Source organism: Pseudopipra pipra, chromosome 17 (assembly GCF_036250125.1).
Source record: "Pseudopipra pipra isolate bDixPip1 chromosome 17, bDixPip1.hap1, whole genome shotgun sequence".
Lineage (NCBI taxonomy): Eukaryota > Metazoa > Chordata > Aves > Passeriformes > Pipridae > Pseudopipra > Pseudopipra pipra.
In genome coordinates, this window is record NC_087565.1 from 1,815,082 (window position 1) to 1,842,267 (window position 27,186).

The window sequence follows — 27,186 nt, forward strand, 5'->3', positions numbered from 1 at the left end:
AATGGTACTTCACACTGGTGACAGATCAGATTTAAGAGGTTATAGTCTCCCTCCCCAGGGAACACATGGTTGTGTCCCTCTCTGGAGCTGACCAACCTCTTGGTGGAACGGCTCAGCTGTTGGTGGGGTCAGACCTGCAGAATGACCAACCTTGGTGAGGGAGCAGCAGCGTCACCAGGAGAGCAGTGTAGGCACAGCCTGCCCCTTGCTCAGCTCCCTGGGCACTCTGGATGAGGCTGACGTTTCCCAGTGGTGACAGCTTCCCAGTGGTGTGGGACTTTTGCCAGCTGCCCACCAGCAGTATGCATATTTACACTTAGCAGGGAATGTATCCTGCCATGTGGATGGAAAACATGTAAATTGTGTTGCAGCCAAGATGTCTAAGAAGATTAAGATATTTTTTTTTGTTGTTGTAAATCCAGCTCCTCGTTTAGCACTTCTCAGCATCCTGGGAGGATTGTGTGGGTGGGTGTTTTTTTTTGTTTTATTTTTACTATTTACCTTTCCTTTCTTGTACGTAATGTGTGACATCATAGCACTAGTGAAAACTTAGGAAAACTTGATTCAAGATTTTTAAGGTGGCTGCTTTATATCCATATTTGTGTTTTAATCAGATTGCCAGGAAAAAAAGAGAAGGCTTTTCCTTTCTGATGGCAGTTGGAATTCCAGCTGTTGTAGTCGATTCATTTCTGGATGGCAGTATCATGACAACTCAGACCCAGTAGCTTTCCTTGTCCCTTCCTTAGGGTTGTGCTGCCATCCCTGTGGCTGAAGCCCTGCTGTGAGACCTCACCAGTGGATGGTGGGATTAGAGCATCTGCTCTGCAGTAGTTCTGCAGAGCCCCTCCACCTTTATAGTAGCTTGAATTAAATTTACAATAAAGGTAGACAGCTCCAGACTGACTTCTGAAGCTTGTCAGTATTCTGCTTTCCCCCAGTTCCCCCCAAACCATAAGGAATTACAGGAGCTGCTCTTGCAGCCCAGTGTTACATTCCAGTGGTGGATTTGGTGTGTTTGTCAAAAACCCAGACATTTTTGTGTGGGTTTATCCCCACACATCTGCCCACAGTCTACAGCTGCACCCTCTCCAGATTTGAGATTTTTGTTTCAGTGTGAGTAAACAGGAAAGATAGCATTACCTGATGTGCCTTGAGATAAAACCAAGCTTTGTGCCATGAGCATGGTTTTTACAAGAGTCAGTGCTTGTTTTAAATATTAAATGTGCAAAGTAGAGCTTTTTCAAAAATGCCTGTGAGTTTTGATCTCTGGCATTTGTTGAAAGTGAATGGGATTTGGGGCTGTACCTGCTTTCAGCAGTTCAGAAAATCACCTCACAGCCCTGCAAGTGTGGGACTGGCACTGCTGCTCTGGTCGTGCAAAGCCATCTGGAGCAGAGGAGCAGACTCCCCCTGGGATTCTGGGAATTCAGGGAAGCTGGGGAGGGAACACTGAAAACTCTGGTGTGGAAAGCGGGGCAGGCAGTGCCGAAAGTGGGCGTGCAGGGCAGCGCTCAGCCTGGCAGACAGTGCGTGCTAAATCAGGGTGATTTATGGAACAGTTTCTGTGAAAAGCTTCCTCGTGCACTTTAGGAAGCAGAGCTGCCAGATTGGTCAAACTCCAATGCCCAGACAGTTTGAATTGGCTGCCGGGTGCAGGGACGAGCGTGGCAAAACTCGAGCAGCCGTTTCACAGAGGCTTTGCAGGCTGCCCCGCTGGTGCTGCTGCTCAGAAAACAGACAGTGTCAAAGTGTTACGTGGTACGAGGACATTTCCATGGCAACGTCAGCATCCCATGACACCGTTCCCGTACTGCGGCGTCAGCACATGCTGCCATCCCTGTGCTTCCTTGCTCCATCTGGGGCCTTCAGGAACGCTCTGCTACTGATTGTCTGGGTTTCTTCAGGGACTGCTCATAGTTTTGGGGCTGAAGGTGGAAGAAATGCTCCTTCTGGGCTTTTGGGTGTCTTAAGTAAGGCAAGTATTCCTTCTTTTAGCAGAGCAACTCTCACATAATTCAGCTCCAAAGCACCTGGTTTTGCATTCTGCTGCACTGGGAGAGCATTTTTCCCTCTCAGATGGTCGTACCTGGCCTCAGAGGTACCTGCACTCTTATGCAGATCTTTGGACAGCTCTGAGATGGCTCAATTTGGGAAGGCACTCCTGTCTTGTCCTGTCTTCTTTCAACCCAGAGAAAGCGTGTTGCTGATGTCCATTTGCTCCCTCCCGCCCTTCCCTTGTAGGAGCCATCAGCTGCTCTGGGCACCGCTGTCCACAGAGCTGGTTTTGGACAGCAGCCTGATGCTTTTGGGTAGAGTTTCATCCATGGCTCTCCTCCTGGTTTCATCATGTCTCCATCAATGGTTTGGGCATGCCTGGAAATATTTCAGTTTCTGCTGCTACCTCTGCAGTAACTGTGTCCTGATAGGATTTTCAGTTTTACCCCTGTGTTTTTTTCCCTTTTCTTATATTTCTGTATTTCCACCAGGTGTTGCATTCCAAAATTAGCATAATGGTGGTTTGTTTTTTGTTTTTTTGTTTGTTTTTTTTTTTTTACTATGCTGGCAACACATGTTGACTGGCTTTTTTCCCTTGACATAGAGAAAGCTGTTCTCAGTACAAGCTAGAGCCTTGGCAAGAAATGACAAAGGTGGAGATGTTTCCTGTGTGGCAGCCCATGGACCTTCCACCAGTGCACATCTTTCACTTCTGCTTGGTACTTTATAAGAGCAGGAGAGAGATCTTGGTTTAGTTATTGTGCATGTGCAGGTTCTGAAAATTGCATTGGCAAAGAGACTTTAACATTTACCTAAGGATTTGCCTCCCCAGTGTGCATAAACTGTGGATGTGCAGTCGAGGTTTGTGGGTGCATGTCAGGGCTATTTCTCACACAGTGTTGCTGTAGCATGAAGGGACCATGTATGATGAAACTCAGAGCTTGTGATCTTCACATCTGGTCTAAAGTATTTCACATGAAGGGTCTGAGAGGGTGAATGTGAGGCAAGGGGAAGGAGCAGAACTTGTTTCTTCAGTCATATCTGCTCCTCAGGACCCACTTCTGCACTGTTTCAAAACAATAATTCTCAACTCTCCTATTTTGCCCAGGGCTCTGCTTTGAGTCGTGCCAGAATCCCAAGTTATCTTTCTATAAACTTGTTTTTCATCTGTTTCCACTGAATTCCTGGCTTCTGCCTAGTAACAGGAGTAGGTCTGTTCCTGTGGCCTGGCTGCTCTGTCTCTGCAGAAACACTTTTACTGCTCCTGCACAGGAGACTCTGCTATGTCCTAAACTCAGTTTTTCCCAAGACCCAGTCCAAGCCAAGTGCCCCTAAACCTGGCATCGTGTCGGTCCTATTTCAATGTTTTTCTATTTCTGTCTCAGTACTGCCTGGCTTACCTACTTAGGCACTCTATGAAATATTCCATGGCTGGTTGAGGCAAAATCTGGCTTGCTGCTCTAGGAATAATACCAGGCAAATTATCCACAGTCCATTTTAGTTGGTGAATGTGTTTTCACAGCCTGTTCACTGCAGCCGTCTGCTGCAGAGAGGCAGCAAGCTTGTAGGACAGATTGGCTATAAAAATCAGGAAGTCTTATTTCAGGCCATAATTCTTTTTAATTTTGTGAAATCTAGAAAGCTGTTTATTTCCTATAACACCTTTCCCTGGATCCTTAAGGCTGGGTTTCCAAAGATCACCTGCACAGGGTACTACCTATATGAAATATGTTGGGGGGGGGGGATTGAATCCTGAAGCAGTGACACCGTGATGGTCTGAAAATGTTTTGCTGACCAAAATATTCGTTAATAACTTTCCAGATTTCTCTGTTTTGTCCAAAATGCACTTTTATACACAAGCTGACCAAAACAGACATGTTCTGTGAGGGTCAATAATGCAGGTTAAAGCAGAATTTGGCCTCTGATGCTCAGTAAATGGTTTGGAAACTGCATTTGGCTTTAATGCTAAATTACTGTGTCAGGAAAAATTCTCAACCTTTTATTTCAGTTTGCAAGGAGGGGAAGAAAAGCTTGGTATGAGTACATCTTACAAGGGTTGGACATTGTAAAAGGTTTAGTGACCTGCTCTTGTAAGCTCTTGTATTCATCAGATTTGAGAGGAAATTGCAGTCAAAAGTGAACATTTTAAAACTTGCTGATCCAAGTGGTCTAATAGTCAACCTGGTTTTTCCCCTTGACATTCCTGTGCTGATTTCTTCAGACCTGCAGGTGTTCAGTCCACTAAGGCTGCAGTGCAGAAAGGGGGAAAGAGCTGCAAAACTAGGACAGACTTGGAGTATATTTAACAATGCTCCATTTCAATGTGACAACAGCTATCGAACACCTACAAGTTTGCAACTGTGATTCACTCGGAAGCTGATATAACTGATGTCACGTTGTATTAATAGCTACAGGATTGTAACTGCTTTTAGCAGTGAGATTCATTAACAGCCTCTACAAACACTCTTGACAATCAGTTGAAAACCTGAAAATATTAGGTGTATATAAAAATGGATTATGCCATAAAGGAACCTCCCTGTGCTGCCAAATGTGTTTACAGCAAGTTCTTGCGGGTGTTATGCATAATGATTCCTCTTCATCACTTTCAGCAGGTCTTACTGATAGCAAAAGGTGTTTGAGGACTTATCCACACACAAAATTAATTAGGAGCTGCTGCTCTAGTGGGGTTACACAACGTGAGTATATTTGGGGATTACGGTGTCCACGGCGTTTTTCTTGGCAAGTGGAAGCTGCACAACCTTCCTGCATGGTGCTGATTTTTTGGGGGGGAGGTATTTGGTCCTTCACTTGTTTTAGTTGAACATTTTGGCTTCAATGGCTGTGACAAACCGTGCCTAGACAGAACTCTCCAAGGTGTACCAAGCACATCGAGTTCCGCTCCCCTCTGAGCCTTGTGTGCTTTCCTCGGGGTGGGCTGGTAGCTGTGCCCAAGGAGATGGGCACGGAAGAGAAGGAAGTGTTCATTGCCTCCTACCATCTTTGAAGATACTGAATGGTGACATAACTGGTCCTCTCCAGCCTCTGTTAACTGTCCTCTGGGGTGAATGAGTTGGTTGCTCTTCCAGGCTCGTGCGGGTTTAAGGTTGGCATCCCTGGCTTGATTGGTCAGGACATGGTTATGGAAGTGAAGTGGAAACTGAGGGTCAAGAGAGGAAGTGTTCAGGATGGCATTGGCCCCATGCCAAGTTGTGTAGTCAGGCTTGTTGCCAGCAGTGATTCTGTGGATGTGTACCTTTGGGCTGAGATTTCCAATGCTCTGAGTGCCTCTGAGACCTGGTCCATCTTGGTCAGCCATCTACTTCCTGCAGTTCCTTCCTTCCCACATACATCACAGTGCCTCTTCTCTTCCTTTTGGCCATGAATAATTCCCTTGTCCTAAAGTTTTCAGGTAATCTCGGCTCTGTCTCATTCATCTGTTGCTGGCTTTTGGCATCTTATTTGGATGTGACCTTGCTTTTGCTGACCTGTGACTCTTGGGCTGGCCTGGTGTGCTGACTTTGGGAGATGGAGAGTCTCCTGAGACTGGTAGGAACAGTTGGCTCAGGATGCAACAAAACTGCAAATAACAGTCCTTTGAAAACAGTACTGTCTGCCAGGGAAGCAAAATTCCTTATTTTGAGAAGATGGAAACCGTAGGCATTTTCCCACCTTTTTCATTGTTCTTTTTTACAAGGTTAGAAACCTTGTTTCTTGAGTACATCATTAAATGATCATTCACCCATCCTCCTTAGAGTTACAAGCAGCTGTCCAGATAATTAAATACACCCCTGTTCATATTTTAAATGTCACAATAGTAAATGGTTCATTGGCCATATACACAGCAAGTGATCAAACCTTGGCTCAAGGTGTCTGTGGAAACAGCCTACGACAGTTAAGGAGTGTAATTAGCAAGACACACGGAACTGGATTGAAAAAAGATGTGAAAATAAGCACAAAGGTTTGAAAAGGATTAGGAGAGTAAATGACAAACCGGTAGTTAAATGGTGCATTATTAATGACTGTAGAAGGAAAAGGTTGACTAAATATTGTGACTCTGTAATGGCTGCCCCAAAGCAGTAGAAAATAGTTTGTTTGAAAGACTCTGGAACTGGATTTTTATCTACACATATGCTGACTCTGGATTTAGACCTGATTCTTAGACTTGGCTTAGGTCAAGGTGAGCATCCCCTGAGATGCTTTCCTGATTGCCTCGATGACCTGAGATTTGTCTCCAATCTTAAATATTAATGATCAGCATCAAAATAGCAGGTACCTCACTGAAATACTGTGAGAACTTCCACCTGAACTGTGGTCCAGGTGGACTGGACTGTCAATCTGCAGCATGTCAGCAAAGCTGTTCTGAGGAAAATCAGGCTCTGTGTGTTCAGTAGCTCCCAGCTTATAGATTTAGTTTTGTCTCTGAGCACTAAATTGTTTGAGTTCAATAATTCATCTCCCTCCAACTGCTTTATTGTCACTTGATTTATTAATGAGTTGACTTGGACTTTATCACAGCACAGTGAAAATAAGAGTTGCACTGAGGCTCACACAGATTGTGTGAAAAACATACCATTTCCCTGGAGCTGGTCCCGGAGGGACAGCATGGTGAGACTGGATGTGCAAGGGCTGGACCTCCTAAACTTTAACCTTTTTCTGTCCATCAGTATCCCTTCCCAACTCTCATCCTCTCTCTTGCCTTCTTGCTGTAGAAGAACTTCAGATCATGCTTTCTTTTCCCCAGGAGTGGATTGTGATGGTTAATTAGATAATGTTTATAGAGCAGTGTACAAAACCTGCCAAGGGTCACTGTCCTCGCTGGTATTATTAGAGCTGGAGGAAGACTGCCAGAAGGTATTGATTACTTGGTAAAAAATAAACCCTTCGAACTTCTTTGGGGTTTATTCATTACTTCTTTTTATCTCAGCATCCTGCAAACATTTCAGAGGGTGGATTTGTTTGCCGAAAGATCAAAACAAAATGTTGACAACTACTGGTGCCAATTTGTAGCCTCCCGTGTGGGCGACATCAGAGGAATCTGTGCAGTGCTCTGGAAAGTCTTTTGAGGCTTTAACTCCCCTTGGATCCTGGGACTGTTGTTTGAGCAAAGCATCCGAGTAGCTGGGTGGGATAGCACATTGAGTATCAGACATGAGAGAAACTCTCTGGGGCTTGTGAAACTCTATTGTGTATAGAAGCCTGTATATACTTCCTAAAGTTGACATTTTGGTTTGTTTAGTGAAGTTTGGCAACGAATTGAGTAAAGCTGAGTCTTGCAGGGTGTGGTGGGTGCTGTTGAGAGGGCTGTGGCTGGCTGGTGGGAAGGGCTTGCTGCCCTCTGTGTTTTCTAGTTCATCTCACAGTGATGGTTTACACTTCTCTTACACCTCACCGTGGAAAACAAAATGTCACACTTTAAATTCATTAAGCAGCTGTGACTACTGAAAGGGAAAGCTGTTCTATATGACAGTAAAACACAGGGGGAAAAGTCACAAATCTGTAGCAGAAAATACATGAAGAAGACGTATTGTGTAAGGGCCAAGTCATGCTTCGTAAAGTGGAATTTCTAAGGAGAATGGATACAACAGGAGGACAATTCAATCAGGAATATGGCTTACAGGATACAAGGAGGAGTAAAATTTAGTAGTGACTTCAAAACAAGTGTGGCCTTACAGTTTCTCTGATTGAAATGTGCAGTCGGAGCAGAAGCAAAACATGATGTCTTTCTCCAAATTAGGCCAAGGACAAAGCACAGACCTCCAAACATCTGCACATGTTATGACCTAGAAATTGCTTCAGCAGGGAGACTAAACCAGGCTTTGGTGGAGGCTGCAAAGTGCTTTCTGTGCGTGTGTCAGACTTGCAAATGGATTTGCTTTGATTATCACAAGTCCCTTTCATGTTCATTTCAAACCATTAAGCTCCTTCGAGTGAATGTTTTGGTAAATGGGAGGTTTTTCAGCTGACTGAGAGTCATCCAGCCATCTTACAAACTGAGCTGTCGTGGAGCAAGGAGCACATGTCCTCAGAGCCAGCCAGCAGGGCTTGAAGGCCCCATGCTGGCCTGTCACATCAACCTGCTTCCTTGGTTACAGAGCACCTGCTGGGGGGTGCAGTGACCAATGATAGTCTTTGGTAACTGTGAACAAATACCAGCTGCTTTGCTTCTAAAATTCAGGGCAATTCATGAGCAAAGGAAGGGCAAGAACCATGGACAGATGCTATCAACTCACTCCCTCAGTGCTGGTTGCTCAGATTTCTTCTAGAAGAAGCTGAGATGTGAACAAGTCTCCCAGCTGCATAAAGTATGGGTGAAATAGGTTCAAAAAAAAAAAAGGCAAATGATATAATTAATGTGTAGGCAAAATGGAAGGAGTAAGAGGTTTTCATGTTTGCCAAGGTATTTGGAGACAGGGAGATGGCGAGAGTCCCAGACTGTGGAGGAAACTCATGAAGGAGGTGAGTGCTGGGACAAGACATCAGCCTGACCTGATCACCAGCAGTCTGGGCTTACCCCATCCCTGAGTAATGCACAGCTGAATGGGAGATGGAAGTCCCACTTCACCAGTTTGGTGACTTTTATGAGTGCCCACCTCATAACCCAGCAAGTGATTGCTTCCCAGATTTCTTGGGATGCTGCCTGACTTTTTTTTTTCCTCAGTGATTTCACCCAGTTGCTTTTTGAGTCCTTTTTAGTGTCCAGCAGCACCCCAAAGTCCTGCAGTGAGGACATACCCACCCCTGGGCAGGGGGCAGTGCTGCTACCCCTCTCACCTCATGAGCATATCTGCTAAGTTGTTGGCTGTGGGTTGCCACAGAGCTGTGGTGGGGCAGACCCTAATTTTAGCACATTATGCTGGTTTAATGACAGTAATAGAAAGTCAATTTATAGGCAAGAGCAAATTGCCTTTTTATGTGGGGAGGAGGATAATTCCTCCCATGTGTTACATTATTAAATTTGTAATCTTCATTTCTAATGCTTTTCGAAAGTGAATATTAACAGAATCTAAAATGCAGATCTTAAATTCATAAGCTGCATTTTTTTTTACCCAAACTCATCAAGTTGTATAATTTGTCTTCAAAGGTGAACTTCAGCAAGGTTGATTTTTTTTTTTTCTTTCTTTTTTTTTTTGGGAGGGAGGGTTTTTTTGCTTAACTTAATAAATGAAAATCCCTTACTCGCTACCTACCCCTGGACAAGCTTAAAGGCTCCAAAGAAAAGATGCTTACATTTTAAATAGCAGTAATGGATATCTATTTCCATTCTTGCTGAGTGGAGACTTCTCAGTTCAGACTTATTCCCTAGTGATAAAAGACACCAGAGAGAAAAAAATGACACATTTTGGTGTGTCGTTTGCTAGCGAGGAGGCTGTTGTGATGCTCTTTTTTGTTGCCAAGGAAACAGAGCCCTGAACTCCTGTCTCTGCAGGCAGCAGGAGGAGGAGGAAAGGACGTTATTTCACTCCTGAGCTCAATTTGTAATTTTGACGTGGGATCAGGGACTGTGAATGGGTTGGGGCTGAGGGTCTCACTCGCAAGTTCACTTTCCAAATTGTGTGTCCTACCTCCCTACGTTTTTTGTGTGTTGAAATGCCCCTCCCTCATGCTGGAGAAGTGAGGTGGGTGGCTGTTCACACACCCATCACTGGCACAGTTACCCAGAGTGAAATGGAGCCCTCGGAGCACACTCAGTGATGGAAGGGGATTGTACTTCTCTGACCTTGCCAGTACCATCTTGAGAAATCCCAAGGCCTCCTTCTTTCAGCCCCGTTGTTAAATGTGAGAACAGAAGCAAGACAGTTACCTGCAGGAATAAGAAGGCAGCGAGTGATGCAGACACAGGTGCTTTGTAAGCACATTGTCCTCTCCTGACCTTGTGTCTTTACTGTTGGGCAGTCTTTGCCTGCACATTTTGTAAAGAGATTCCCATCAAACATGGTGGGTTTTGGTTTTTTTTTGTAGTTACATTAAAACTATTTTTTCACTCCTAAATACACACACTGCTCTTTAATGCGTGTTTGATCTCCTGAGCTGGCAGAGTTGCCTGCAAGACTGATGCTGGCTGTATCACAATTTCTTCATCTGTTCTCTTTTCTGCTCTCATAGTAGAGACAGACCAGCAGGGTGCTCTATCCTTGCTCCCTCTCCAAAATGTATTTAGAAACATGTGGCACAAATCATGGGATTTTGGTGAACTTTGTGCCATGCCCACGTCACGGGGCAGCCGTGCTGCACACAACCATCACTTCTCACAGTGCTGTGCTGGTGGCTGTGTTACCCCTTGAGTGATTAACACAAACTCCATTCAATACAGTATTGAACATTGTGGCGTGTCTCTTCTTCACAAAGGACTGATTCTTCCTGCTTCCAGTGGTTGGTAATTGAGAAAAGTGGATTTTGGTATTGTTCCGAAAATGTATTAATCTGCTGCATTGATGGCTTTTTCCTCTAATCCTCAGTAATCTGCAGCCAGGCATGATATTTTGGTTGGTTTCCCACATTCTGCAGTATATTTCAGCAGAGATGAACACACTATGTCTGTTTTTCAGCTCTGGCCGAAGGGCTTTTTTTTTTCCCCTCTGTTGGAAGCTCAATACTCTGCTTAGACAAACGGTGAGCTGAATTTCCCAATGGGCTTCAAATAACCTGGGATGCTTTTATATCTGAGTGCTGCTTTTGTGCATGCAGGAAGCAGATGTAGGAGGCAGATATGTGTCTGCCATGTTCGTCTGTGGGAGAGTGTGTCACTCAGATGAGTTTGCATGTGTCTCCTTGGGGTTTGGGCTGTGAAAATTTTGCTTGAATTTTTTTTTTTTTCTTAGGTGTCTGCTAGTTAAATTTCAGTGCCTCTCTTTTTGGTATTGGATGGTGTTTTCCATGTGTAACGGCTCGACTTGTCACCAGTTGAAGATATTTATGATGTGTGATTGGCAGAATTGTTTGCAATGAGACAAACTCACTTCGATTTCTTAGTCACCGTGAATCACTTTACATTGTAAGCAACTGTTGCTCCTGTCCTGCTTCTGGGCACTGAAGCCTGACCCCCTCTAGCAGCTGTCCACAGATGTTTGCAGCCAAATTAGCATGGTTGTGAAGGGTAGAGTGCTCCTTTTTCACTCCACTCAAACAGACCTTGATCCTGGAAAGGGATCTATGTGGGAACCAGTATGAGTGCAATGGAGCCATTTGCAAAAGCAGAGCTCTTGTTCGTGGGCCTAAAGAGCTTTTGAGCCAAGCTCTTCCCCAGGCTTTTTGGAAATGCAGCCACCCTCTGGGCTCACCCCTTTAGCATCACAGATGTGCTACAGGCAGAGATGTTTGTACTGTTCTTTGTACCACTTGGGAAGAAAATAGTCCCTTTAGTGCAGCTGTACTGGGATGCAGTAGTTGACTGGTACAACAAGCACTTCACAGCCTGTCAAAGGATGTTTCTGGGTGAGGCAAAGCAATGTGTAGAATTAGAGGGGAAAGACATGCTGGCTTGCTTCCTTTAACATTTGCTACAGGTATTTCATGAAAGCACCTTTGGTGAAGCCTGACACACGTAGTTGTAGCATCTGGTGAAATTGTCTGGAATTAGGAACTGAGTGCCTGAAATTGTTTGACTTCTCTGGAAACCAGACCATGGGCTCCCCCTCTCTGCTTCCACGGTGGTTGAAATAATTGCTTCCAAATGGACACAAGTTATTAGGCAGTGTGTGTAATTAAAGTCAACTCCTTGTGAATTTGATCATTCATTTCCTTAAGGAAAATATGATGAAGTAATTACAACCCAAGCTAAACACAAATCAAATGCTATTCTAAGCGTGATTCTGCACCATGATTCTGGTTTATGAATGACTCCAGGGTTCTGTGGCTTTGTGCCTGTTAGGGAAATGTGGCTGTATTTTTAATTGTGTTTATAACGAGTGAACAAAAGGTTGCATGACTCATTCACTGTGCCAAAACTGTTGCTCTCTGTGCTCACACACACGTGGTCCCGACAAAGCCGCTCGCTCCTAAAAGAGCATCAGTGGGACAGAAGAAAATGGAAAAATCTCATTAATAAATATGGCCTTGTCAGTTCCTACCCTCTGAATTTTGTCAGTACCAAAACTAAATTTTACTGCCTTAGCTGGGAATCTCAGGGAGGCAAATATTTCTTCAATACTTAAGCCTCTGTCCTGACCCTTTCCCCTATGTAGTGTGTACTTTCTAGTTTGAGCCAAATTTGGGAGAGAAGTGCGAGATGTGCAGACCCTAAAAATGCTGAAGAAGATGGCAGAGAGTAGAGAGAAAGACACAGACTAGTGCCTTTGGAAGAACAGGTCTGATATTATATATCAGCTTAAAATTAACGGTCTGAGTGAAAGTAAACCACTGGAGCTGAGCATCCAGGGGGTGGAAAGGTGTGTCAGCTCCTCAGAGAAGTTTTGGTGGCTTCAGGAGGCTCATGACCTGAATCATCTTCTGCAGCAGGAGAGCACAGCTTGGAAACAGGCTGCTGAAGTTATTTTGCCCACTGCTTGCTTCCCAGGAGTTATTGAGTACTTTGCCAGGAGGTACAGTCTGTGAGCAGGCGGGTTCAACAGGCTCAGGAAGGACACAGCCAAGTGTAGGCAGAGCAGCTCTTTCATCTCATGCCATCCTCCTCTACAGTGGCTCTTTCCAGTTGATTTATTTTTGTGAATTCACCTCATTTTTGTGATCCTTTTCTAAATTGAGAGGTTTTCTGCAGCTCGGGCTCATTCATATTTCACAACCTGGACTTAAGCAACACCCTCAGAGTTATTAATAGCATGAGATGGATGGTAGAATTAGAACATCAGAGTGCTCTGGTTCAACTCACTTGTAATTAAGTAGACATCCTCACCTGGCCTTCACCCCTTTTATTGGTTAGCTGGAGGACTTCCAGCCACAGGGACATAAGTCGGTTCAACCTCTGTTTGACCTTGTGAATTAACAAGAAGAAAGCCCTGGGATGGCCCCAGCAGACAAACCAGTCCCCCACCTTTCTACTTCCATATTTTCCTGATGCCTTCATAGCTGGCAAAGTTCTAAGAGTCTGGAGCTGAGAACACATAAACCACCACTGGTTGTTGGTGCTGTGCCTGGCATTTCCCTCTGCTTTCTAGGGAATAAATATTACAGTGTAGTAGTTTAAATACATTATTTGCTATTGCTGTGCCAAAGGTACCTCTTCTCTGAGTACATCAGCTACACATTCCTTGATTTGATGTATGTACTCAGGCTGCAGACCCCCGGACCTTGCAGGTGGGCAGATGGCAGAGTGGAGTTAAGCTCTGGTGAGGCTTAAACCACAAAATCCAAGAAGCAGAAACATTGAATCCACTCCTTGCTGTACAGTCTGAATGTGTGGGTGTATATATGTATCTCTGTGGTTAATTGCCTTATAAATATCATAGTAACATTATATGTTTAAATCATCACCAGTTGCCCAGGCACAAAAGCAGCAGAAGATGAAGAGCCTGGGATGTGGGATGTGCCTGTCCCAGATGTGTGGCCATTCCAGGGAAAACTGGTGCAGCATCACCAGTTCTGTGCCTGTCTGTCCCTGGAGACCTGGGCTGCAGACAGGGCAGTGCTCAGGTTTCATTGCTGGGCTGCTGGAGAAATGTTACAGCAGTGAATTTTCTGGATGGATGTGGACACTTCACTTAATCAGACTCTCCTGCAAAGCCTGGCAGATTGGGGGAAGAGAAAGGGGCAGTGTGTTCCACTCCCTTATAAAAATAAAAATGCAGAGCAGCCATCAGATGAAGCTATTTGGATCCTGCTGCTGCAAACAAAATAGAGACATGGAAAGAATTCTGAAGAGCTGGATCTAGCTGCAAAGTAGTTCCCATGAAATACTTGAAAGAAACGAACGTTTTTGTTAGTGTTATGGTACTGTAACTTTTTTATAGTGAAAAGCTAAACAATTTTTTATGGTAGTCAGAAACTGTTTGAAAGTCCCTGACAGTGGAATATTATGTGTTTACCTTTTGGCTGTTTGCTTTCTCTCTTTTGTTGATGGAGGAAAAAAATCTCAAAGTGATTTTCCTGGCTACATGTTTGTTGCAGAACTTTTTCTTTAGACGTTTTTAAACAAAAAAATTTGGCCATTGAATTTTTTTTTATGTAGATGAATTATCAAAAAGGTCAAAATTAAAAATAGTACCATGGGAACTATTTGGTTTTAACCTCAAAAGGAGCAGAAAAAGTATACCACATTTTCCTCATTTAAAATATGAAAGTGGAGCCTTTGAAGAAAGGAAGCAAAACTGATGCTTTACCAGTACCCCAGCCAAGCTCCAAGAGGTGGTAACATCTACTGGGGGTGGAGACTTGCTTAAATACAGCTGGATTTAAAACCAAACTGCAGCTCAGACCAGCTTGGAGGAGACAGTGCTGGTTTAAAGGGGTTGAGGAGTTGGGATCTGGGCTGGGTTGTGACGGAAGGAAGGGAAGGCAGCCTTGGAGGCTGCTGTCAGGTGCCAGCATAATAAAAATAACCCTGTGAATGATTTTTGGTCCTCTTCTAATGGTGAAGGGGAAAAACAAAAAATCTGGGTTCAGGGGGAGTTGGTTTGATGTCCACACGAGTGTCACCACTGCTGGTGTGGATGAGGACAGGCTGGGTTGAACTCTGGGATGAGAGAATGCTTTTTTTGTGGCCCAGGAGCAGTGGGACATGTTGGTGACTGCTACAGTGGGAATTCAGTGCTGTCCCACTGGATCTTCATAGGCTGCCCATGCAGACTGGGTGTCCTGGTCCTGCTCTGCATTCAGCTGGGGTCGGTAGCTGTAACAGCAATGCAAATAGTTGTGAATTTTACTGTTTTCTGGCTGTCACAAGAAGAGTTGATTGAACTTTCCTAACCCTGTGAATGTACTTAAGCTGCACAGATTAAGAATTGACATGTTGAAACACTTTTTTTTTTCTATCCCATAGAAGATTCTGTGCTTAATTTGGAAAGAAAGGGTGTGATTTTATTGGTGTCTGAAACTGGGACAAGGGGAATGAAGCAAACAGCCTGATTAGTGCCCCTGCTTATCCCCAGCCATTTTCTGTCATTCTGGTGGATTACTCAGGCTGTGATGATAGCCTGGCATGTTCTGGAGCACAGTACAAACTGCCTCTCTTTAGGTGCTCATAATTCACACTCCATTAGGATGTTGATGTAGGGAATGCTTGGCAGGATGTCAGAGCTTGCCGGGCATGATGAGATTGAGTTCATCTCATTAAACTGCATTCTGAAGTGACAATCCACTATTTATATTTTTTTTTTTTTTTCCCCACAGCAGCACCAGCCCCTTTAGGAGAGCAGCATGGCTTTCTCTGAACAGAGATGTCCAAGGGTTGCCCCCCTGTCCAAGGGCCTGTGCTGCCCACCCCCACACAGCCTCGTGTGCCAGGCTGGCACAGGTGTTGGATGTTCACACAAGGCTGTGGGAAGACTTTTCCTTTATTTTTTTTTTTTTTATCCCCTGTGAAGCTGAACAATGGAATTCTTTTATTCATCTCGGAGTTGATTCATGGCACACAAATCTTAGCGCGTGTCATAGGGAGTCAGCATCTGACTAAACAGAAAAAAACCCCAACTCTTTATTTCTAAATCCTTTAGGAACAACGGTGCAGTGACAAAGTTTGAAGCGGAGAAGTGAAAGCGTTGGCTCTTTTCTCAGAATGTCTGAAAACAAGTAGGAGGTAAAATGGTCAGTGCTTCAGCAGTCTCATGGAGTGCTGTGCTGAGGCTCCCACTGCTGCTTTTTGCCCACAGACATGCCAAAGACCAGCTGTTTGACCTGGGGACCTTCTTCCTAATCTCAGCAGGTGATAATGTCAAGATGGGTGTTTGGTGTTTTCCCCTCTTCGTTTTTCAGCCCCAAACTGACCTGGATCATCTTTTTTCAGGGGCAGATCTTCATGGGGAAGGAAGAAAGAATCAACTCTTTGACCCTAAGAATGAAGTTAGTAGCTGTGGAAAATGGAAGGGTTTGTGAGTCCATGTTTGAGCCAAGGACAGAGCAGGCAGGTTCGGTGTGAGCCCAGGGGAGTTAGCTCAGGGCAGATCTCTGCAGGCAGTCAGGTCCTGTCCTGTCTCTGCTTTTGCTTTCTGTGTGATCTGCAACATGCTCCGAAGGCTGCATTGACTCTGCTAGATGGGTTTTTCTGTGTTCCCTTGCTGGGGTTGTCAGTTCTTCATGTTTCATAAGTGCAGGTCTGTATTTCGGAGGTTTGTCTGTCTTTCCACGTGCTGAGAAACCCAGGTGTGAAGCAGAGAGCAGAGTCTGCCCAGGTAGATGCCCTGCAGCATGTACAGATGGGAATCACTGCACACTGCTGGGCTTGGGCAAGAAAAGCAATAGGAATGCAGTCTCCCAAGCTCAAGCTTGGAGTAATCTTTCCTGGAAAATATGAAGCATTATATTTTCCAAAGCTTTGCAATAGGAACAAATGGAAGTAAACATCCAACTGATTTCCCTTCCTGATTTTTTTCCCCTTGTGTCTCATTGTGAAGTTTGGGAAGGGATAAAAGCTAACCATGATGTTTGGCCAGACCCTTGGTGTGTTTTGGGTGGCCTTTGTTGGTGCCACGTGGCCACGTGCTTTGCATGCCATTGTGTTCACTGCTTGGAAGCAACTGGGTAATTTAGGAGCAAAGCTGATTGAGTTAAAATGCAGTCAATTCCTAATCTCAGGGTTAAATCAATATCAATTAATTCTAAAGTACGAGAGGGTCTGTAGCACATGCCTCGTGCTGGTTTCATTTTGTTCTGGTAGGATCCAGTGAACTGCACAAACATGGAGGAGAAAATTGAAAACAAAGTGGAAAAGAGAAGGATGTGGTACCAAGTATTGGGTGGGGAAAAGGAAGTGACGAGTGGAGATAGTGTAAGATAACAGTGGAAGGGACATGCTGCCCTCAGAATGTCATTAATAAGCAGCTGCTGTAGAGAAATTCTGTGTAGGAGTAATAATTACATAAACATGACCTTGTGATGAGCAATTGCAGAGCTCATGAAGATTTTTCAAGACCTGACAGTCTCTGAGCATGGAGAGCCCTGTCAGCAGCAGAGAGAAAGGTCTTCCAAGAGTCATGTGTTGGAGTGGGCAGAAGTGGTGACTCTTTCCTTGAGGGGAGAGAAGGGGGCAGTGCCACTCTTATGTTTCCCTCCCCCATGATTTAAGGCAAAGACAGTTCTAGGTGGCATCATCCTTGAGAAGAGCTGCCCTCAGTGTGTGGGCAGCTGGAAGTTTAGTGAAGGAAGGGAAGTCTCCAAAGGATGCTCTGCTCTGCACAGGGCACCTGCACGGTCACCTTGCCCTCCACACAACCCAGTAGTGAACCAGGAGGAGAACTTTGGCTTAGTTGGTCTGATGTCACTCACAGACAGAATTAGGGGAAACATGATAATGAGATCTAATTAATAATGAACAAGAGGATGGAATATAATTAATATCAGTCAAAAAGAATTTAGGGAAAATGGGTCTTGTGAAAAATTTTTTTTCTCCCAAGTTTTTGCAGAAGCAGGTAACTGGGTAAATGTGATAAGTATGTAGGGGTTTTGTCCTAGAACAACATGACCCTAAAAAATGTGATCATGATAAATAGATTAAAAACATATTTCACTTTTCAAAAAGCAGTTGTCAAGGAAAAGCCTCAAAGGCAGGAGGCTCTTTTGAAGGCCTGGTGCTGTTCAGTGTTTTCATTTGATTTGGAGCAAGCATGAGCTTAAACCTCACTAAATTCACAGGCAATATGCACATTAGAGGTGAATAGTATTGGGGGTGGGAGAGCTGTATAGAGCTGTGTGGAGTTTTGCTTGCTTTCTCTGCAAATAAAATTCATTTGCTTACATATTTCTTAATATAATGTTCTCCAAGGTTGTACCAGCAGGACAGGCAGAGACTGCACAGCCTCCAGGTGAGGTGTGATGTGACCAAGAGCTTACTGTGGCCTTGGGTCATGCCAGCAGAAGCAGTGAAGATGAGAGTACAAGCTGATTTTTACCTTGTGTACATGTTTCTGCACTGAAATGCAGACTCCAGTTCTGCTGTGCAGGTTCTCACAAGGATGTTTAAAACCTGGGGAGGTCATAAAAAAGGCTCAAGGCCGGGAGAAAAAAAAAAAGCCGGAGCATAAGAGACATAAAGATCTCAGTCTGTTTAACTTGTCAGAATAAGATTGAGAGATAACTCAACTGCACTGCAGAAAAGTCTCTATGGTGAGAACACAAAGCACAGAGGAGAAGGGCACTAAAAAAACTGATGGGTGAAAGCTGAAACCAGGCAAACTTAAGTCACATCTCTAAATGTCAGGTAGTAAAATAAACTGTGCAGGCAAATGGCAGATTCTTCATCTCTCGATATCTTCAGATCCAGAGTGGATAGTGCTGTAGAAGATATTCTCCAGCCAAACATAAATTGTTTGGCTGAACGGAGCAAAATCTAAGCTCCTGTCAACACTGAGGACTTGGCAAAGTGACTGCTGGGCCCTTCTGGCTCTTGGCATCAGCGAGGTGCTGTGTCTCTTCATCCTGGATCTTTGACCAAAAAATTTCTCCTTCCCAAGGTCATCCCAAAGGAAAATCCGCTCTTCAGTGATGTGTTGCACTGCAGGTTTGATTGACTGCTTAACCTTTGTTGTTTACTGCTGAACTGGAAAAGGAGCAGGGAATAAATCTGGTGACACTGCAGAAAACGTCGATACCACTCTTACTTGTTCAGATACTGCCAGCTAATTAAGACAAATGATTTTGCCAGGCAACACCCACGTAGATGCATCTCATTTACCCCCTGATTTGCAAAGGTGTCAGAGCACAAAGATTTCAGGTAAGGGAGGAGGCACAGCCCTGATGTGATGCCCCACACTGACCAGAGAAGGTTGCTGGTAGGTGACTGTTGCTTGTGAAATATTTTTGGCCTGCAGATGCTGCTCGGTCCATATTTCTTTCCCTTCTGTACGGACCCTTTCCAGGTGTGCTACTCCTGATGTGCCCTTCTCTCCCAGCTCCGAGGTGTAAAAAAAAAAAAAGCTGACTGAGATAAAGTGTGACAAAAGAGTTTATGTGGGTATTTTGGGAATCTACATCTTATGGCATCTCTGGGGCTTATGCTGGTCCCTTACCATGTTTCAGTCTTGCCTCTGGCTGCAGTGGTTTGGGGCCTTGCCTTTTTGGCAAAACAAATTTCTCCCCTTCTGCTAAAGGAAAACTTCTGGCAAAAAGAGACTACAAGGGGATGAAAGGTTGAAGAAACCTTTCTCCAGATTAATGGATGCAGGAGTTGCTGTGCATTTCTGGAAAAAGAGGGAGGAACAAAGGATTCTTGTCATCTCTTCCTGTTGTTTAGTTTTTCAGAGTTTCTCCATTATATTTTTTTGTTTGTTTGTTTGTTTTTTTGTTTTGTTTTGTTTTTTTAATAAGAATATCCATGTGCTGTAGCTGTAAAAGCAGTCAGGTGTGCTAGAAAACCACCCACTCATAGGCAGCCAGCAGTGAAAGCTGAACTTGCCCCATGCCAGCTGGATCATCTCTGGCACAGTTCCCTGGTGCTGCCCTTCCTTGGGTTTGGGCCCTTCTGCTTTAAGCCCCTGGCTTTGAATCTGGAGATGTCTGGTAGAAAGCAGCAAGCACCTTGGGTTGTTCCAAAGCCTTGCTCTGTCCCAAGCCTCTCACTTGTTGCCAGCTGTGGATGAATAGTCCTTTAAGTTGGAATGCCTCCAGGCACGTCTCGGTAGATTGGGGAAATAAGAGGTTTTTTTAAGCAGATGTTGCATAGCTGGGCAACATTAATTTGTTTCCTGCATTTGTGTCATTTGCTGTCTGACGCTGGCTGCCAGCAGGACTAACCTGGAGGGGCAGGAGGATGAGTGTTCTGAGTGCACACGTGAAGGAGGGGGGGCACTGGTGCGTGCAGATGACTAAAAGATTGTTCGTGGAGGTGAATGTGAGAGACAAATTCAATGGACCATCACGTGTGCCCGCAAGGCTGTGGGATGCTCCCAGAAAGGAACCTGCAGACCCCATCAGAGGCTCCAGTGAGCTGTACAAGGCTTTAGAAGGTGCATCAGAGGGAGCTACTCTGCAGTGGTTGGGGGAATAGGCACGACCATTTTGCAGGGCTTTGCTTTTGTTGATGCCCACATTGTTACTCTTGCCTGAAGGTTTGGATTTTGAAAGCACATGAAAAATATGTTTTACGTTTGTGTGACTTCCTGATTTATACAATGTGCTTAGTAATTGCTCAAGGCACACAAACAATACAAACTGTATTTAATGTTAACCCAGAACATGCACATTCCATCCCCTTAGCCCATAGGGACATGCATACACGTGCTGCACCATATGTGGGGACAGCAGCTGGTGCAGAGCCCTGGGGCCAACACATTTACCCAGTTGGAAACCTAATGATAACAGAAGAAAAGGTACTTTATAGCTGTATTTATAGGAGAATTTTTGTCTTTGCATTTCAGTGTAGATATAATTTGAGAAGTAGGATAGGAAGCATTTCTGGTGTCTTACTGGAAGTGCCTGTTCACACCAAGATCTAAAGAAAAGTATTTTAGGTCAAGCAGACTGCTACACAAATAACAGAGATCTGCAGATTTTAGACAGGTTCTTACAGATACCCTTTATTTCCAAAGTAGTTTGGAAAGTGATACACAAGAAGTTCTACCTGAATATGAGGAAGAACTTCTTTACTGTGTGGGTGACCCAGCATTGGATCAGGTTGCCCAGAGCAGTTGTGGAGTCTTGCTCACTGGAGATATTCAGGAACCATCTGGACATGATCCTGTGGTCTAAGACGATCCTGCTTGACCAGGGAGGTTGGACCAGATGACCCACTGTGGTCTCATCTAACCTTATCCATCCTGTGATTCTGTGAAAGACTTGTTTTCTTTAATATTTGGGGACCCTGAGTTCTCTAGACTCAGTAGCTGGGTCATTTCTTCTCCAGGGGTGGTCCTCAAACAGCTGGTGGGTTTGGGAGAGCAGTGTGGATCAGAGGTTGGTTGCCTGAATCCACATTAATGGCCAGGCATCTTTAGAGGATTTAGATAATTCTGATTTGTTCAGAAAACTTGTAGCAGATGTGTTTCAGGATGAGTGCTCTACGTAGGATGAAATCTGGAGCTTCCTAACACCAGTTACAGCAATTAATAGTAATGGTATTCATTACATATTCATTGCATAACTTGGTTTGTTCTGGGAAACAGACTGCTAGAGATGGAGGATGAAAATAGCAGCTGTTAATTTCAGAGGGCTGAGCCTCTGAAGACTGCACCCAGGAGGAACCAGAACCTACTTAATTCCCTTTATGCTGTAGCCGAGGGCATCTACCAAGGGGAATAGTCCTCTCCAGGGTTTTCCACTGCTGGTGGCTTTCTGGTGCCACCAGGGAACAGTTTGCCTGTGCCCAACTATTCCCCTGTAGCCCATCTGGAAGGGCTGCTGCCTTCACAGCACCTCTGGTGCTGCCTGGCCTTTTCCTCCCCTCTGCTCCAGGACCTGCCACTCTGCTGGCAGCAACAGGGGATTTGGGAAGGGCTTTGAGGCAGGGTCAGGCTGTGCACCTCAGCTGTGCCCGTGGTTACCACTGCTGCGTTCCCTGCCTGGGCAGCTCCAGGTGTAGCCAGCTGGAGTGCATGCCTGCTCCATGGATAGTTGTTTGGTACAAATGGTTGGAGCAGGTAAGGTGGAGTGTATGCTTTGAGTATCTTCTGGGCCCTGGCTTGGTGGAGCACTGAGTTTGTTCCAGATGTGACTGGGAGCTGCTGAAGGACCGAGTAAGGAAACACTGTCTGACAGCAAAGTACTGCCAGATGCCAGGCTGGTCTTTTGAAAGACCTTCTCTGCTTCTCCTTGGCTCTGTCATTGCAAAAGGCTCTAGGAATAGAGGCTGACTGCCTTTTCTCCCCTTGTGTTCCTAGACGGCGATGGTCGGAGGCTGAAGGGAGCCATCCAGAGGAGCACAGAGACCGGGCTGGCTGTGGAAATGCCCAGCAGGACCGTCCGTCAGGCCAGCCACGAGTCCATCGAGGACAGCATGAACAGCTATGGATCAGAGGGAAAGTAAGTCATCAAAAGAGAGCTGGGTAATCACTCGTGGGATGCACTGTCCTTATACCTATTAATTTCCCTGCAGCATGATGGATGGTGTGTTCTTCTGACTTGCTTATGCTGCAGGTGTACTGCCCATTCAATTAGAGCAGATCTCTCTGCAGAGCTGACACGTCCTTTAGCTGTTTATATACTTTTTTTAGTGTCCTCATTATTCTGAGCTGAAGCAGATACCCATTACTTTTAACCACTTTGCCTTTAGAAGAATGATTCAGGGTGAATAGCCGAGGCTCATTACTGGTATTAAATTATAAGCCAGTAGTTTCTAATATTGCACAATAGTTATGCATTTCCTCTGTTTCAAAATAGCCCTTTGGTTTGGGGCAGGGGGAGGTGTCAAGGTGCTGAAAAGGGTCAGAGTAACAATGCATTATGGCACATAGCAAAATCATATCAAAATACATATTTAGAAGCCTGTGTATACTTTGGTAACAAGCTTTATTTTATTTCATTCGAGTTCGTGTCCTAAAAGAACGTGTTGCAGAAAACATTTTTGATCCCGTAAAAAGTTAAGACACACTTTGTTGCATTTAGGCTTTATTCCAGAATGCAAAGCAGGAGTCTTTAGGCCAGAACTTTGGGAGCTGACTTGTCTCCAATTCTGTTTTTTGTATTTGCATTATTTGAAGCCATATATGGAGATTTTATTAATTTTATTAAGATGACCATTCATGGGAACGTTTGGAAGCAAAAAACCCCACAGTATTTAAAAAAGAAGGCAAAATATACCACCAGAGTCTGTGCTTCTAGATGTGAGGCCAGAATGTTTGTATACCTAAAATGTGCTTTATTTAGGCCAAGTTTCACACTTGACATTGCTCTGTACACTCACTCTAGTCCTGTGTGGTATTCCAAGTACACTGTACAACTAAAATGCTGGGATAGTCCAAAGGCACTCTCAATTAATGTGATTCTGGTGTTAAATAAGTAACAGCCTGTAAATTAAGAGAGACTTTCTTTAGCTTTGGAAGTAGGCTAATCCTGGAAAGGCATCATAGATCTGTGCTGAAGGTTCAAAATAGTAATGAGGCACAAGCTGCGATAGCAATCTTGTCACTCCAAAGCTGTGATGTACCTTATCTCTTCTGTGAGCTGCTGTCTCCAGGGAAATATTCCTGCTACACCAGCACAGTCCTGTGGCTTGGAGTTCTGCCTCTGCTACTTGTTGCAGGGGATTAGTGATTAAGTTCAGTCCCTTGGCAATGCAGGGCAAGAATCTGCCTTCATGCAGAGCAGAATTCTTTCCTTTTTCTATTTACACAGCTTACCCTCCTGGGAAAGGGTTTAATTCCTTGCATGGTCTGTGTCCTGTCGTTGCATATGCTGGCTGCTTTCATTAGGCTTTCCTGGGGGGAGAGTATCTCTGCCAACAAACTATTGCACCCGTACAAATGCTGCCTCACCCTGAAGGCAGGTGACATCTCGCTGTCAGCTCGGCAGAGAAAGGGAAGCCCTGCCTTGCAGTCCAAATGTCTTTATTAGAACAAGCCCAACATTTGGTATTCCAGCCTCCAGCGCTGCCAGAACATCCTTGCCAGCGCCTCTGCCAGGGATGGGATAGTTTCTTCTCTTACTTCTCTGAAAAGTGTGATTAAGTGGTTCCTGGATGCTTTGTTCCTAGGTGGGATAATTAATCTCTTCTGGGAAGCCGGTGGGAATTGCAGCTATCTGTCTGAGCCACGAGTGATAAGCAAACAGGGCTGAGAATACAAAGAACTAAGAGGGCTCAATTCTCTTGAAACATGGTGGGAGGGGAGTTTCTCTGCTTTCTTTTCCTGCAGCAAAGAATGGAATTGTTTGGGGAATAGCTTTGAGGAACAGAAATGTGTTCTCCTAAATCAGATTTCTCTTGACCTCTCTCATTTGCTGTAGCTGTCTTCCCGGGGAGGCAAAATGAAGGTTCATATATCTTGGTTAGCTGTGGCAAGTTTACTTTCTTTCTAATAAAAGCTGGGTTTCTGACTGATGCAGATACTCCCAGGTCAGAGACAGTTTTCACCAGTGAGTGTCAAAAGCCTGGTTTTCAGCAAGACAAGCCTGCCCTAGTTCTTCCCACCTGAACATCCCTTCCGTGTGTTTGCACCTGGAAGAAGATGAATTCAGTACCTCATCTTCCAAGAGGGCTTGTTTCTCAACTTCTCTATGTTTTTATAATCCCTTTCAATTTAAAGACTAAAAGGACAACTTCCAAAGGTGGCACACTGAAATGAGCAAAGCTCTGGTGTACCTGTGCTGCAGGAGGCCCAAATACCTGCCCTCAGCCACACAAAATGCTTTTAGAAAGCGATGCTGACTGACTGTTTTCATGTTCGTTGCAGCTGCTCCAGCTGCTCTGTGCCAGTGCAAGGTATCACAGTCAAAGAATTTTCTGAAATGCATAATTTTGAGCAATGCTGATTTCATGTGAACACCAGAGCACCCAAAATCCAGGTCTTTTTTTTTTTTTTTTTTTTTATGGAGAGCATATTATGCAGGGGTATACCTCTCAGGTATGCTAGGCCCTCCTTCAACAAAATAATCCCTTTACCTGAAGATGAAGTATATAGAAGATTAGCTGGTATGGAAGATGCATCTCCTGGAATTGAAGCTCATACAACATGCCAGTAAGTGCTCACAGTGTGAACACACTGCTTCATGTAATTTTTCGCCAACCTTATTACCCGGGTTTTACACTGCATAGTGGTTCTGCACTAGCATAGGAAATTAATATAATAAAACTCAAGGCAGGTTTTTGTGGAAGGGAAAGTAGGTATTTATTCTAAACACAACTGTTTTCAGTCATTGCCTTGTCTGGGTTTCACTCGCTCACGCTCTCACCACCCCATGCAGGCACCAAGCCTCGTGCATCCAGGGCTGTAGCCAGGATGGATTGTGTGCTGCAGGGAGGACCAGGAACACCATCTGTCAAGCCCTTGCTGTGTCTGCTGAGTTGTTCTTCACAACAGACTGGCTCTTGGACTGTTTTTTTTTTTCTTACACTTTCTAGGACTTACCTGCTATTTTGGAGTGATCTTTCACCTCGGGGTCTTGCTCTTTTTGATCTCAAGCAGCACTGACACCTTTTTGTTCCCTTGTTTGGGGGATCTTTATGGCTACAGTCTGCCCTCAGACAGGCTGTGGAAGTGATGTGCTCTCTAACCTGGTTGTCCTTCTCCTGTCATTGAAGGACAGATCTGCTGCTGACAGGCTGGTTGTGCTTTCACACACACACAGATGTTTCCATTCATAGTTCATCCAGACCAATCTTAGCACTGGTTACAAATCTCTACAGCAGTGAGTATTTTCTTCAGTGACTGTATATCTAAAAATTTGCTTGAGAGAACAGTTATGCACTGTAGCAAGTGCCTATCGGGTGGTTTCAGGACACCAGGATTACTGCAAGGATACAATTCCGAATATAGGAATAACTCACAAACAACCCCCTGAGATTCAGCAGAGATCTCAGCTCCATCCTGGCTCTTGCACGATCTACATCTTGTTTTGGCTGGGTTTTGCTGCAGCTGCACGACACCATGTACAGCATTCAGAAAGCAATAGATTCTGGACTTGCGTGTAACTCATTCCTGCCAACCACTTTTCTTTCTGAAAATGGAGCAGAAAGACAAAAATGGACCTGGAACAAAAGCCTGCTAGCTGCCATAGTGCCTAGTGAGTTGTACTCATAGCATTTTTGTTCTTGCTGGCTACTGCTGAGATGATTAAGTTATGGAGAGCTCAGGTGATTTTTACCTTAGAAAAGCACAGCAGGGGGTGACTGGCAAGGCCTTAGAGGATTGTTCTTGTATTATCTGAGACGAATGTAACTGTCCAGCAAGGAGGCATCTTGTCAGCCACATCATCTCTCTCTTCCATGGGGAGAGCAGCACCAGCCTGAGCCCTGTCTGAAGGCCCTGTTGTGACAAAGACAGGAGGGAGAGGACAGCCTGGCATGTGTGCTGCCAGCATGGGAATCTCGAGCCCCTCAGCTTTCTTCTGTCTCATGCTGTTCCTGCAGGCTTGTACCAGTTCTCTCACTGGGCATATGGGGCTGGTGTGAAGCAAAGCTGGGACTTGGGCTGGGAGAACTGCCTGCCCTTCTCTGCTTCACTGTGGAGCAATAAATACAAGGAAGCTGGAGAAATAGTGACCTGGCTTCTAACTTCACTTTCCTTCACCAAAAGTTATCCGTTGCCATTCAAGAATGATCAAAAGACCTGATTCCTAAACACATAATTCAACAAATTCTCACTGCAGCTATTCACGGAATGTTTCTTCTTTGACATCCAAAGCCAGGGGACTCTTTTACAGCAGATTATCTTTGGCACTCTTCTTTTATCCAAGTCCTTTTAAAAAATGTAATGAAAGGTGGTTTTAATACAGTTCAGGCTATAAGAAATCGATGCCTTTCGAGATGGTAACCAGGAAAGGAGTAGGGATTGTTTCTGTAATACATCAAGAAATTCATCAGCCTGTTGAGCAACAGCATATCCTTTTGTGCTGGTAAAGCTTGACTAGCACAGCTTGGAAAGGGTGTGACCTTGAGAGCTGTAGTTACAGCAGTAAATGGCTGTGAATCCCACCTTCAGCAACCTCTTGGGAACAGACAGAATTGCTCTCTGAAGACAGGTAGCTATCTTTTATTCAGTGAGTCTGAGATAACTAGTGATTGCTAAAAATGGAGCTTGCCTGGCAAGGTGGGGAAGGGAATGGGGGAGGTCTTTGTACAGAATTCACTGCATAGTTTTTATAGCACTGTTTCGGTGGCAGAATTCATACAGCAGAAGGAATCGGATACGGGAGCAGAGTACAATGTGTTATAGCACATAAGACAGCACGTCACAGTGCTAAAAATGTTACAGAAAAGTGGAGTGGCCAGGAGAGGAACAGAGCTTGTTGAGAGGCAGAGACAGAGATATTGCCTGGCAGAGGAGAGGTGTGCAGTCAGTGGAGTTGGGGTGGGGTTGGGTCCTGCAGGGATAGATGCTCGTGGAAAACCTCCCGAGCCAAAGTGAAGGCTCCTGCAGCATTCCCATCGACTTTGACAGGGTGAGGGGCTGTAGTCAGATGCATATTCCATTAATAATTCCTCATGTGCATCATAAATAT

The 27,186-nt window shown here is 44.7% G+C and overlaps 1 protein-coding gene across 2 annotated transcripts in view; it reads left to right on the forward strand.

The window, feature by feature from the left end:
• Positions 1-27,186, forward strand: part of RIMS4 (regulating synaptic membrane exocytosis 4) — a 53,866-nt gene that overhangs the window by 8,860 nt on the left and 17,820 nt on the right. For both annotated transcript variants that reach the window (XM_064673654.1, XM_064673653.1), the window contains exon 2: positions 21,912-22,053. In XM_064673654.1, the coding sequence (XP_064529724.1) occupies positions 21,912-22,053 (142 nt within the window). The remainder of the gene's footprint in view (positions 1-21,911; positions 22,054-27,186) is intronic.